Source organism: Pygocentrus nattereri, chromosome 15 (assembly GCF_015220715.1).
Source record: "Pygocentrus nattereri isolate fPygNat1 chromosome 15, fPygNat1.pri, whole genome shotgun sequence".
In the NCBI taxonomy this organism is placed as follows: domain Eukaryota; kingdom Metazoa; phylum Chordata; class Actinopteri; order Characiformes; family Serrasalmidae; genus Pygocentrus; species Pygocentrus nattereri.
Genome location: NC_051225.1, coordinates 32306032 through 32320396, shown reverse-complemented (window position 1 = coordinate 32320396; position 14365 = coordinate 32306032). Strand labels below are relative to the sequence as shown.

At 39.7% G+C, this 14365-nt stretch overlaps 2 protein-coding genes across 5 annotated transcripts in view; one reads left to right on the top strand and one right to left on the bottom strand.

Moving 5' to 3' along the window:
- Positions 1–362: 362 nt before the first annotated feature.
- On the bottom strand, positions 363–5187 carry ddx59 (DEAD (Asp-Glu-Ala-Asp) box polypeptide 59). The gene is made up of 7 exons (XM_017702265.2): positions 4110–5187; positions 3338–3520; positions 2898–2987; positions 2552–2803; positions 1591–1743; positions 846–974; positions 363–696 (listed from the first exon to the last, which is right to left on the bottom strand). The coding sequence occupies exons 1-7, from the start codon at positions 4974–4976 to the stop codon at positions 433–435; spliced, it is 1938 nt and encodes a 645-aa protein (XP_017557754.2). The 5' UTR covers positions 4977–5187; the 3' UTR covers positions 363–432.
- Positions 5188–6258: 1071 nt separating this feature from the next.
- camsap2a (calmodulin regulated spectrin-associated protein family, member 2a) overlaps positions 6259–14365 on the top strand; it is a 67003-nt gene continuing 58896 nt past the window's right edge. For all 4 annotated transcript variants that reach the window (XM_017702390.2, XM_017702385.2, XM_017702386.2 and 1 more), the window contains exons 1-2: positions 6259–6397; positions 12641–12900. In XM_017702390.2, the coding sequence (XP_017557879.2) occupies positions 6259–6397; positions 12641–12900 (399 nt within the window). The remainder of the gene's footprint in view (positions 6398–12640; positions 12901–14365) is intronic.

Below are 14365 nucleotides of genomic sequence, written 5' to 3'. Positions count from 1 at the left end.
TTAGGTTTGGTTTGGCTGGAGACTTTGCTAAGAAAAACAGAGAGGTGAACAAAAATATTATTAAAAGGGCCCACAGCCTAGTCTTGTGTGACACTGCCTTTTCTGGGGTCCAGTTATGATATTTGTGTTTTTATTTATCAAAGACACTCAATTCATTCCTACGTGACCATTTCCAACCTCTCTTTTATGCCAAGAATGGTTTATTATTTAAAATAAAAAAAAAAAAGTTTACATACAGTATTAGACTCTTATTGCAAGAAAAATATTTTTTCTATGATATGGGCCCTTTAACACACTGGTCTTACCTCTGATGAGGTGCACTCTGAGGCGCTACCATTGTCTTTGGAAACAGATGATGCAACTCAGTGTAACACTTTAATTTACTGAATATAAAACTGCAAATGTACATATCAAATGTATCAAAAGTCCTTGTTACTTTTTTGCACGGCTCCTGTCGTGCCTTCTAATAATGTCAATAAGGTTGCTTTTGGTCACTACATCATCCCGTCCTTGATTACTCCTTTGTCTGGCCCTCCTCTGCTGTTCGTGCAGGTGAGGGGAGTTGAGGAGTTGTGGGGGAAGCAAGGAGCCTGTGGGTTTTACTCTGTTCACAATGTCCAAAAACAAGCGCTTATTGTTGTTATTCATGAAGGTAATGGCTGTTCCTCTGTGCCCCAGTCTTCCTGCTCTGCCAATCTGTAAGCACAATTACACATTTAAACATAAATAGGTCATCACAACACAAACCATAACATTCATTACACACACACTGAGATTATGATGCTACTTTTTTTATACCAGTTGTCATCACTTTCAGTGGTTTGCTGAACACTTGTGCACCATACCTGATGAACATACTCATCCATGTTAGTTGGCATGTCAAAATTCACCACCAGCTTGACATTGACCAGGTCCAGTCCTCTGCCCAACACACCTGTACTGACCACCACTTCAAACTGGCCCTCAAGCAAACCCTTAAGAAAAAGAAAAACTCAGGTATTGGAACTGATATTGGTGGAATTGACTATATAAACACTTAAAATCAATTTTATAATTAATATTTCTATCCTTAAAGGGACACTCCAACCAAAACAAAACATTTAACCATCATGATGTCTGTTGTTCACTCGTCTCCTGCAGTGGTGCCACCACAGTCTCTAGAGTGAGATTTTCTGGTTTAAAAATTAGGAAAAACCTTTTTTTTGATGATGTAACGAAGGTGAGAAGAATTTTTGAAAAACAACAAGCTCTCTGGGTAAAACACTTGATGGGCTGTTTGCTGGCTGATGGCTGGCTGATGCAGAAAGAAGCTAGAAAGATAACATTACTGCTAGAAATATCACATTTTTATTTATTAACTACTATGTCAGATGCTAACAAGCGGGGTTTCTTTATCGATGTAAAGGAAAGTGCCAGTGGTTGTAAGACATAGTTTCCGTAATGCATGCTGGGTGTTGTAGTGAGAGAACACAGATGGACAAAAACACACCAAATTGACTAAGGGATGCAGTGCTGTGCTACAGAGCATTATATAACACCAAGTTAAATGCAAGTTTTAGGCTGGAATGCCCCTTTAACTTCAAAAATTACCTTCAGGATTTTATTGCGTTCCCACTGCGTCTTGTCAGAGTGAATAGCTACTGTATTTAATCCCATAACCTTTTGCACAGCCTCACACAAAAGGTCTGCTCCTAGTTTGCAGTCCACAAATACTACTACAGGTGGCTGGTAGAGTTTTCTGTCCTGTGAAAATAAGATAAAACAATTTACACGATAACTGATAAACAAAAACAAATGTTCTGAAACATTTCAATAGTTTCTTCAGGAATTAATGAATGCATCTAATGTGAACAAAATTGGTTTCAATTCTATAGCAAATAGGCAAATCTGAATAAAGCATTAGAACACCGTGTCTAATAAATATGATAATGTGGAGTTTTTGAAATGTAGTTTTCAACATATCAGTTTAAAACACCTCTGAGGAAAGAGATGTTTCCTTCTCCCTGTCCTGTGTGAAAGATATGAGGAGTTACTATTTTCCTGGAATAGGACCATACCAGAAAATCCCTTCCATTTCCTTTAAAGTATGGTTAGAATTTCAGCAGCTGTCTAAATATGGTGCCGCTTATCCCCACTCCACTAGGTATGACCAGTTCCACTGCAGAAATGAATGCACTCCAATTTAAAGCCTACATAAAAACTTTCTAAATTTATATTAAGGTATAAAACTATCATAATTTATATTATGAGGTTCAATCCCCACCTGGGCAAACACCCTACACTATACCAATAAGAGTCCTTGGGCAAGACTCCTAACACCGCCTTGGCCTACCTTTGTAAAAATGATCAAATTGTAAGTCGTTCTGGATAAGATAATATCTTTATATTATATATATATATATATATATATATATATATATATATATATAAAATGCTATAAATGTAAATGTAAATATTACACAGTGAATAGGAACGATGAAAGTTGAATGTTCATGCATGCATCATAGATATTAAATTTGGTGTATGTAAAATAAATGATTTCATCACTTACATTCAGAATCTCAAAGAGCTTCTTTTTCTTTGATGGTTCCTCTACCCAGAGAACGATCTGACGAACGTTAGAGCAGGGTTGGTTCTTCTGACCAATAGTGATGCGCACAGGGTCCTGAGTCAGACGAGATGCTAGCAGCTCTGTTCCTGCAGGGATTGTGGCCGATGTTAACAAAGTCTGATGGTCATCAGAAACTTGCTCCAAGATCTCAAGCACTTGTTGCTGGAATCCCATCTTTAGCATAGTGTCTGCCTGACGTGAACAAAAAAAAAGGGCATTTACAAAGAGTGCAGGTCAAAGCAAAACTGAAAAAAGGAACAAATTCCAAGAAGCAACAAAAGCATACCTCATCAACAACTACAGCCCTCACATTGTTAAGCTGTACAGCATCCTGCTTCAGAATCTCTATGAGACGCCCTGGAGTTGCAATCACAATCTGTGTGAAGAAGGAACCTTTATTAGGCAAGTACAGACTGAACTACAGAAAAACAAAACCTGAATAAAAGAGCAAAATGACTTAAGTTAGGCCTTTATGCTTGTCCACTGTCTTTGTAGAATCTGCTCTAGTCTGCTGCACTGAATATTTCATTATCACTTGTGGAATGTTCACATAAAAATGCGATATTTGGATTAGTCAGATACGTTTATCATATTTGAAGCTTGTGTATATGTGTAAAGACAAAGTCGAGCTGCACTGAACTGAAACGTAGAAAACCCCTGGCTGCTGTGCACAAAGCACTCAGAACACTTTGAGGATGTTGTGACAAGCACAGCTTTGAACATTACCTTGATCTTCTGCTTAAGCCGATGGAGCTGAGGAGGTAGAGGCATTCCTCCTACAAGCAGAGCAGTTCTCATGTTGTGAAGCCCTACAATCAGCTCCTTCACTTGTCTCTCAATCTGGATAGCCAGCTCTCTGGTTGGAGTCAGAATAACAGCCGTAGGACCAGGTGAGTTACCTGCTCCACTCTGAAAAGCAAACAAACATAGGCCAATCATGTGTCAAGAAAATATTATTATCGTGGTGATATATTTTTGCCATGTTGCCACTTCTAGTGCAGGAAATCATTTTTAGAGTGCTAGTTTGTGCCTTTGCTGGCTGAAATTTGGAAGCATTTTATAAATAAATGATACAAAATTACAAATTCAATTCCATTACAAAACAAAAAAAATTCAGATGTTTTCAGCAAAACAGATGTTTTAATTTGACTGATATTTCAAACCAATAATTCACAACGCAGTTACTGTACTATGGAAGAGATTAAGAAGAGCGTTTAGGCTTCAATTTATTACAGCATTTTAAAATCTACAGAAATAAATAATGCTACTCCAGTTAGATGTAGTCCCAATTTATACACTTTAAAAGGCTTATATAATGATACCTACAGATGGCGGGTTAAAGTATTGTCTATCAGCATTGGCACATAATTCCCCTGCATCACTAGGTACAAGCATTCTGATCAGGTCTGCTGAGGATGTATAGGTTTATACACACTTAATGACCAGCCCACCGAATGCTTGACCCTGTAGTGCTCTTTTTGTTCTTAAAGAATTTTACCTCTAAGGAATGAATGACCACTGGAAGCAGGAAGGCGATGGTCTTTCCAGAGCCTGTGTCAGCTGTAGCAATCACATCTCTCCCAACTAAACCTACAGGAATCATCTGCATCTGGATGGGGGTGGGTGCCTCATATCCGGCTTTCTTCAGGTTTGCACTGAGGGCTTCAGGGAAGTGGCAGTGCTCAAATTCAATGATGGGCCTGCCGACCTCCTGGCCATTCGTAACAATTGCAAGTTCCTTCTTCACCCTCTCAACCTGTTCTTCAGTCAGTTCTGCTATGAAAGCATCCTCCTTGTATGAGTAACAACCTTCTTGGGCTCCAACACCATTTGCAGTGTGGTCAGCGTCTGTTGACACAGGAGGGACACTTGTGCCCTCTTGTTTCGTCTTAGAGAAGACCTTTTCACCAAGGCCCATGCACATTTTGGCCAGGTGACTCGCCTTGCACTCCAGACTGCACACATCATTGTCGGTGCTGTCACAAATGTACTCTCCATAACGTCCACACATGACACACACAGGTTCCCCAGGCTCAGGCCACCTCTGGTTCTTCTTAAAGGACTTCACGGGTTCCTCTTCATGTTCCTCCTCATTGTCCTTCTCTGCCTCGGTTTCCTCGGGCTTTCCCTGTGATTCCTGCTGCTCCTGTTGTAACAGGGGGGTAAAGTTATCTGTAACTTTGCACGGTTCGGGTCCACCGTCTACTGCCGCTGGAGAGCTTATATCCTCACCAGGAAAATCCGCAGCGACAGACGACGACGAAGAAACAGTATCGTCTGAGCTCGTTTTGCTTTTCTTCAAGTCTGTGTTCTGTGGCTGACTGTCCGAGCTTCTCTTGAGCTTCAGAGATCTTGGCATAAACATCTTAGCTGGCAGGCTCAGAAAGTCACAGCCATACAAGACCAATGCTAGCCAATGTCGACAACAGTATGTCAGTTTAAACTTTTAAGACACTTGGCGCGGCATATTTTCACCAGCATAGTCCAATAACGTAATTACAGAAGATGCTAAACAGTATAAAAACAATACAACGAGGGTTTAGTCGAACAGTCGGTATTCTGCTGTTGTCGCATAAGTATGACGCAATGACCATTGGAATCCTGGGTGTTGTAGTTAAACATACCTTCGTAACGCTCACAGCAGTTATTGCATACATTGCGTATAACATTGATTATTCCATAAAACAAGTTTATAAGTTTTTTTTTTTATTTCGGTGCAACGTTGTATGTATTTTTTTTAATAGCAAAGGTAAACCATGCCACTGTTTTCATAAAAAAGAGAAAAAAAGGAAAAAGAAAGTGGACAGCTTCGTGAGAGAAAATCTTTCACCACAGCTTCTTTTGAGTAACAATAAATGACCAACAATAAATTTCATTTCGAATTTATTAATGAACAACACGATAAATGACATGGTAGTTTATTTGTTTGATTGTTTGTTTGTTTGTTTCAAACAGAAAAAAATATGGTTAAGATTTTACTTTTTTCTTTTTAACTGGAAATCTTGTACAGGCTACCCAGGCTTTTTTGTCTTACTGTATATGATCTTGAAATTCAATTGAGTTCGTAAAAAAGAAGCTTCCCTTGCTCGAAGTACCATTTCCAGCTCACTTTAACCCGTGTGGGCTTGTTGATGTGCTGGGCGGATCGCGCATGCGCAAGAGGGGCGTTTAGGACGGTGCGGCAGGAAAACCGCAGCGCAGCGTGGATGAATAGAGATCCACTGGAGGAGGGAATACCGTAAATATTCAAGCGGGGACTGCGAGGACATGAAAAAGCGGTCTGAGTTCATGCAGAGGACAAAGACGACTTGAATCGGGATCTCGCTTCCAGGCCAGCTGAAACACACAATGCGTGTTTCTTTAAGAGGGACTCGCTAGCAATCACAGAGGGATCAGAATGGATGACAGTCTCAGGGCTGTACCCCACTTTTTGGCTCGAATGGGATCACGATGAATAAAAGCCCCTTGTTAAAAGGACATAGCCTGTAACTGAGTGCAAGAATAGGAAATGTGATGGGCGATATTCACTAAAAGTGACCCACAAATACAGTTTTGGTGCAGTGAATTCCTTAGGAAGGATGTCATCGTTCGCTTCGGACCTGTAGGCGACCACACGGCTGGTGCTGCTGACCCTTCTGCCTGTGAATATGGGGGATCTGACGGAGGCAAAGGATTGGAAAAAGACTTTCATTGTTCCTGCCATTAAGGCTTTTGACCACTATGATTTTAACAGAGCGAAAATCCGTGCGAGCCTCACATGGCTAGTGGCCAAAGCCTTTGGTACAGGTAGGTGGCGTCCTTTTCTTGTTCTTGAGCCGTTTTTTTTGTTTGTTTAATCGTTTTGTTAGAGAAATCGTTGTTTTGATGGCTGCTTAATAACGTTACATGTGATTCACATTATTCCATCTGTTTGCATCGTTTAGCAGCACATAATACAGAGTAGCCGTTGTGTTTTCAAACCAGGAGATGATTCGATCATCGCGTTGTGTGAGGGTCATTGATTTGATTGGAAAGAAGACGTATTTTGTATAGATTACCAAGTATGTCAATGCTGCATTGTTCCGTTTTGGAATGATATAATATGTTATTTAAAAAATGATCACTGCACATTCATGTTGGAAATAAAGGGAATGTCACACTGGCATTTTATTATTATAATGTCTGTTGATTTGTTAAGTTGTGCTAAATAATGCATATACACACATGCGTATTGTCCCATTGAATACAATAATGTGTCCAGCTACAAAAAAAGCTCTATACTAATCTGTGCAGTGGTATACAATGTTATATACCATATAATATGTTCCCCTTTTAAATATTCAGGTCTACTGTGAACTGCGTCCTGTGGTGAACATCACAGTGTAGTGTAATGATAATTATACCTACAGTATTACTATAAATCATTTTTGTAAGGGCACAACGTGTAAGTGTTTTCATTTCATTCCTTATTGTTCTGGAATATATATTTAAAACCGAGACAAATCCTTTTTTTCAGCTGCCTAAGATCTTATTTTTAGAAAACAGCCACCAGGCCTCAACCCCATTGAACATCACTGGGAAACCATTTAAAAGGATAAAAGTAAAACACACTGTGACATCGCCACACTCTCTTCGGATTCTCCCATTCTGCGGAAACTTGTAGAATCAGTGGCAGACAGAGATCAAGCTGCGATTAAGGCAAATGGTGGATGCGTTTAACTCGCTAATCTCTCATTGAAGATAAGTATATAACGGCATAATCGTCTTTGAGAAATTTAATTTATTATTTATGTAAAACCGCATTAGATTCGAATAAGTAGTGGAGTGAAATGGTTCTTGGTAGATCTCTGATTTTTAGACCCAGCTGCATACAGGAATCACACACCTATACCCTGACATTTCTGCGCTCATTGTGCGCACTGGCGTGACCTTTTGTGCACTTTGTTGTGAAGAAACGGTAGCCGGCAAATGAGAGACCCTCAGGAAAGCAGAGGGTCATATTGGTGATACAGTTTTACATTTCGATATTCAATTATTTTTGTGTTGTAATCTTACCACACAGTAATTCAAATAATAACATGTTAAGATTGAAATGTGTGATTTGAACCTTTGCCAGCTGAGTAAAGGTAGAAAATATGAGGTCACCATTCTATTCATGGTCACTTCTACGTGGACTGAGCTCATAAAGATCATCCATTAGACTGATGAAACTCTACTTGCATGCGAGCAACAGAGCATAGCTGGGTGATTTGTTGTTTTCTATAATGCAGCAGGATGAGCTCCCTGAAGTAAGTGTGTAACCAATGTGACAACCATCTGGATTGTTTCGCACCACCTCATTAAAATGTACAGTCAGCTGTTCTTGTCCACATGAAATGTGGAATGAAAACACACACAGTTTCCATTGAGACACTTCGTTATCTGCCATCTCATTCTGGCATGACTTTGAACTCAAGGATAGAGGGAGGCTTAAGCTTTTTAGCTTGATTGACAGACACCCTGTGTCTTCTGCTGGGCAGCAACTTGGGGACCACCCGCTAATGTTTGCTCCTGGAGAGCCTAGTTTGTTTGCACATTTGACCATATAGGCCTAATTTCAGAAGACATTGACCAGATGGGTCAACGGTGAACACCAGGATGGTGCAATATATTACCATGGTTAGAGTTAGATGGTTTAAAAACCTGAAGAAGCTATTTACGCTGTGTATTCAGGCAGAGATTCAACGTAATGTCAAATCTATAACATTTTCTATTCAACTTTAATGTAGTGAATCAACCCAGACGCATTTGGTGCCTAAAATTAGCTTCAGTAGTTTTGTACTGGGTTATGTGGCTAATGACTCTAACAAGTAATGAAAACTTATAGCAACCAATTTAGCATATTATGCCGAAATTTTACATTCACAATTGTGTCGAGTTGATGAGTAATCTCAAATAGCCTTCTTTATGTGGTTTTTGACACTATGATATACAGTCCTCTAAAAATGGACAAAAGGGATTCATCCCTATGCTCCTAGTCCCCTACAGTCTTAGGGTCATATGTTCCCTATGCCCTTTGTAATTTTGGAAAGTCCTGTATTCTCAGGGCCTTGTTTCCTCACTAAAATTACATGGGTTATAGCTTTATGTTCCCATATTGCCTGTTTTATAGACAGTAGTCTATACTATTAAATAGAAAATTTGTTTTCTAATGTTATGTTTTTATTATTATTTTTTTTGATATGTTGTTTATGTATGTGCTGCTTCCAAAATGCCTTTTTAAAATACACACATATATAAACAACATTGTAAACATTACCAGAATTGGCATTTGTGCTAACAGTGGAATCTTCGAGCACAACCTCAATGACAGCATCTACTTTTCATTTTAAAACTGTTTTAAACTTGACCTCATTAGTTTGTTCTTAGCATATCCCCTTTGGAAAAACCCTTAAAGCAGTTTAAGTTTGTAACTTTGTTCTGCCATGTTCTAGTAAGTATGCTAAAAGCTACTGCGCTAGCCACAAAAAAATGATGGGTAGGACACCACAGTTAAAGTTAAGTTACCCTTTATTTATCCCACGACAGGGAAGTTCTCCTCCATGTTTAACCCATCCGTGCAGTGAAACACCCACAAACACACTAATGAATACACACACACACACACAAACACACACACTAGGGTTCGGTGAGCAGCCTTATCCACAGCACCTGGGGAGCAGTTGGGGGTTAGGTGTCTTGCTCAAGGGCACCAAACTGTCAGCACTGGACTCAAACTGGCTCAGACTATTATGGCAGAATAAATGCCCATTGGCTTGTTGGGCTAGGGATATAATTCTAGCTTAGGGTGCGAGAGGTCCCAGGTTCAAATCCCGGATGAGCCCTGGCATTCAGTGGCATGTAGAGCGTCAGCTGTGGATGTGTGTTTTCATTTTCGATCATGGGCCTGAGGTTGGGGAACCAGCTTTGTGACCGGAAGGTTGCCGGTTTAATCCCCTGAGCCAACAGTACATGACTGAGGTGCCCTTGAGCAAGGCACCTAACCCTAACTGCTCCCCAGGCGACATGGATAGGGCTGCCCACACCGCTCTAGGCAAGTGTGTTCAAATGATAATTGAAAATGAGCATAATGGGTGCCCTTTACACAAAACAGAGCAATTATTCAGGAAGTTTACATGTGCTATGCTGTGATGTGTCACAAAATAGACGGATTTAAAAGTTTGCTTTGCTAATTAGCAAACTGAGGCAAAGTGTATTTCTGTTGGAAAGCCCTGGTCCACTTTGTTTTCTGTATGACTTACAATGACCCTATGGCATTAACCATGAGTTTGGAAACCCTTCTGTAGGTAAAGTGTAGATTTTAAGTCTGATTTTTGTTAGTCCATTTGTCCATTTTTAGTTAGCAGCATGCCATACAGTTTCAGAAACCACATTAGGAAATCTATTTGAGATTCCCTAACAACTGGAGGCACTCTGAGGTGAGTGTGCATGGTGTTGTAGGCAAGCAGTTTGCACAATGCTAACTAGTAGGTAGAGCTTCCCTTAACCTTGGACAGCAAACATCTTGGACATTTTGGGGTGAGGGGGAAATTGTTCATTTGATTTGGCAGCCAAACTATTGGGAAGAACCATGAGTTTGGAAAATGTTTTACTTCAATCCTAGTCCACTGTTCGAGGCCGTTGGTTTCTCAAAACCCAACGCTGAGCAGCTTCAATCAAAGGCATGTATGCTGTTCTACAGAGCCAGGACCACAGAACTGAAATAGCTGCTGCTTTGGGTTTTGTGTGGTCACAGCCACCTACTTAAGCTATTATTTGTATGTGGGATTTTAGCATTACTCTCTGTGCTGCCCTTGCTTTACAACTGATTCTCATGGGAGCATTATGTGTTTTGCTGATCCCTGAAATGATTTCTGGGGCAGCAGCCACAGAGGCAGGCCAGGATCAGCGCCTGTGTTCTTGCTCCAAATGAATTAGTAGTATATAATGGTGCTAGTTTCTTGACTCATTAAATGCACGTAGCTTGCATGGGATATGCATGTTAGGATTGCTCAAAACTGAAGCTCAGCAACTATGAGTTCCAACAGGCTGATGATTTCTAAGCCCTTTCAGAAATTCTGTTTGAATCCTGCTATCTGATGAAACTCCTCAGGAGCTCTTGGGCAGAGCCATAGTGCAGGAGAATAGATCAAGCACCACATAGTTGCCATAGTAACCATGGTCCAGCCAGAGATGGTCATGTTTTATGCTCAAGTTGTCAAGGCCCAGCTCCTCAGATACCCACCAGTTTACAGTATGTTCTTGAAATACACCATCTTATGGTATAATTGATCTATCTATGCGCCCCACCTCTCCACCCAGACATGCTTTCTTTCTTAGCAACTGTTGGCAGGTTGGACAGGCTTTATAGAACATTGATTTTAATAAAAAATTCCACGCAACTTTCTGAGAAGTTGAAGCACAGAGTGAATACAAAATAAAAATCAATTGAAATTCATAATGCAATCTAAATGTAGAAACAGCAGCTACAAAAGAATGGAGCATGGGTAGGTCTAGTATGGTATTCATTGTTCATATTTTATCAGCAGGTGCTGTTTTAATGAATTGCCACTGTTTTAATTCTCTGAGACTCACACTCCTCACCACAAATAGCGTAGCATAGCTCATCCCATCTCTCTGTGGACACAATGACCTCAATATTCACACTAGCATTGGGAGCTTTCAAGTGTGCAGTTACTTTGGAAATCACTACTGTAGGTACTGGTTGTATAACTACTCATTATTGTCATTGCAGGGATGCTAGTCTGACTCACAGTGATTGTAGTTACAGAGCTGGGGTGTAAATGTTGATCCGTGTTTCAGTTAATATCTTGTGAATTTATTTACTTCTGTCATATGACTTGGCCTGACTGATATTACCGTATACAGAAGGATTTTCTTTGTCTTTCATGCTCAAATCAGGCTCTTCCTGCTGATGAGTGAGTGTAGTACCAGTTCAAGGCAGTCATTTTCTTCAAACTAGAAGCAGTACAGAATGTCATTTACTGCAGTACATCAAGCTTTCCTGTGCCACACTTGGTTTGTGCAGCCGTTCAGACTTATCTCATTTAGTCCCACAGTGATATTTTGCGGAATTCAGAAATGATTTTAGAACTCAAGATCGAATCAGGGCTAGTGTTGATCTGTAATTACTCCTATTATCTTAAGCTGTATTTGAGCTGGATTAGTTTATCTGATCCACAAATGTAAAGTTTTATTAGTTAAATTCTGGTAACCATTGTATTATCTTAGTTTAATGTCATTTCAGCACTTTATGGTCGTTTTCTTCATAACAAGTAAAAAAAATGTAGTAGTATGCTAATGTCTTGGGAGCTAGCTAGCTAAAATTCCCTAAAATTCACAATCAGTGGTGCAGCAGTTAAGGCATATCATGCTCTAAGTTTAACTAAAGCCTATAAACTATAGCCTGATAATGAAGTAATGTCCTTTTGTATTTGAGGGTTGTCCCATTTTGTAGGGGAAGATTTCAACCACTTCCCCTTGTAACTCAGTTCCATGGGGCAAGGTAACACTCAGAAACAAGGGGTAGGGGTGAAACAAAATAAATGGGCCCAGAATGTTCTTTTAGGGCCCCAGAATGTTCAGAAATGGTCCTGGGAATAACCTTCAGTAATTGCATGACCTCCTTCAGTGATAGCAGTCCTGTTCATACTATTAATAGATGTGACCATGTTCTGTGTTTTTATTGTTATTAAGCGTGGCAACTGTTGCGTGACAGTGATGTAAACATCCAGGCTGTGACGTTTCAATTGCAGACTGTGTGTGGTGATTAGGAGAAATTACACAGTTCCTAAATTCCATGTGAACTGGCCAGTTTTTCACTGTTACAGACTGCGTTACAGAGCCCCAGCTAAACTAATCCAGCTGCTAAACTAATCCAACAGTGCTTTACATACTTATGTCACTGCAAAACATATGTATTTTTCCCTCCCGTTATCCTCAAACTCAACATAATTGTTTTGTAAAGTACACCAGTTGTAGCTTCCATCTTTTATTTTTTCGCCTCCTCAGAGAGTGTCCCAGATGACCTGAAGGATCCCTTTTATACTGACCAGTACGAGCAGGAGCACTTGAAGCCACCGGTGGCCAGCCTGTTGCTGTCGGCCGACCTGTACTGCCGTGCTGGGAGCCTGATCCTGAAAAGTGATGCGGCCAAGCCCTTGCTGGGCAATGATGCGGTCATCCAGGCTCTGGCTCAGAAAGGCCTGTATGTCACCGACCAGGAGAGACTGGTCACTGAGAGGGACCTGTGCAAGAGACCCATTCAGATGGTGAGCAATGTTGTCTTTTCTTCAAACTGCTGTGAACGCTTTTTTGATACATTGTTCGGATGATGAAGATGCTGTTAAGATTCTGTGGATGTCATACAGTTGATTGGGGGCAAGAGAAAATAGTTTACGTTAGATTTAAGGTGCCTTTTACAATCATTCATTAAATAGATTAAATCTTGAAGGACCTTATAGTGATGGGACACCTGCTACTTCCTGGCTGGTTTGTCTTGTAACACCTTTCAAGTTTGACGCATACAGTGCATTCACATAAATAACTTCTTTTTAAAAGTTTTAAAAGGTTAAGATTAAGTATAAGTGTCGGGTTGTCTTTATTTAATTATTTATTTACTTGTTTTCTTTTTTTGTAACACCGACTTGGGTTTAAAGACATAGCAGAATTTATATGGAGGCCTAAATCTCCTCTCACCTCTCTCCTCTCACATCCCGCAATAATAATTACGAAGTTTATTTTTTTTGTCTTTATATCTCTTTACTTTGCAGCTCAGTGATGTGGCAGAGCTCTTGTAGATGGCAGTATTATTATGTGTGTGTGCTCTCTAAAGGAGGCCGTTGTTGTGTGAATTATATCCTGCTGATTCATAATTACCCTGGAGTCATTTACTGCGCCTCTGGCTCCATCATCCTGAACAGACTATATTTCAGCACAAATAATAATTCATTCCTCCATATAAATGTCATCTGCAGTCAGATTGCTTGACTAATTGAATGTTGGAACTGAACTACTTTCATTATTTTATTAGCCATGTTCACGTCAGGATAGCCTGATCACATCATTTCTATTCTTGAGTGTTACAGCAGGTGTCTAGTTTTTGAAAAGAATGATAGGGTATAAAGTATCCTAGCCTTTTCTTGCATACAGAAATTATAGAGCATAATCATACATATGAAATCTACTTGGATTAGTGTTTTTCTGCACTTGCATTCTTTGCTTCATATGAGGCATAAGCTATTTTTTCTTATTTTAGACAAGAATGTCCATCATTACTGGCGTACTGACTCACTGGTTCCTTTTTGCCTCAAGCGTCAATCGTTTGTATGAATGTATTTTAACCTGCATGTTATATAAGCCTCTTTTTTGTCTACTTAGTTGTCTGGGTTACAGTTTGAGTACTGTTTTTGAGCTCATAAGGTTTTGTGGTCTGCTATCAGAATGTATTTTCACCAAAAGATTGGATAAGAAGTCCGGAGAATATGACCGTTAATTATGTTTTAAATGTACAGTACTGTTCAAGAGTCTTAGGCAGCCATGAACATTGTTTAAAACTTTTTATCTTGGCAGGAAATGTGTTTGTGCCTTTAAAAACATTTATAACATTAATAAATACAAATCAACATACTGTAAAATGTGACAAGAATTTCTTGCTTTTAAAAACATTATTAATATGTTGTTTAGAAAAATACAGTTAGAAGAACATGGAACTGTCTGTCTGGTTCCTAACTTTTT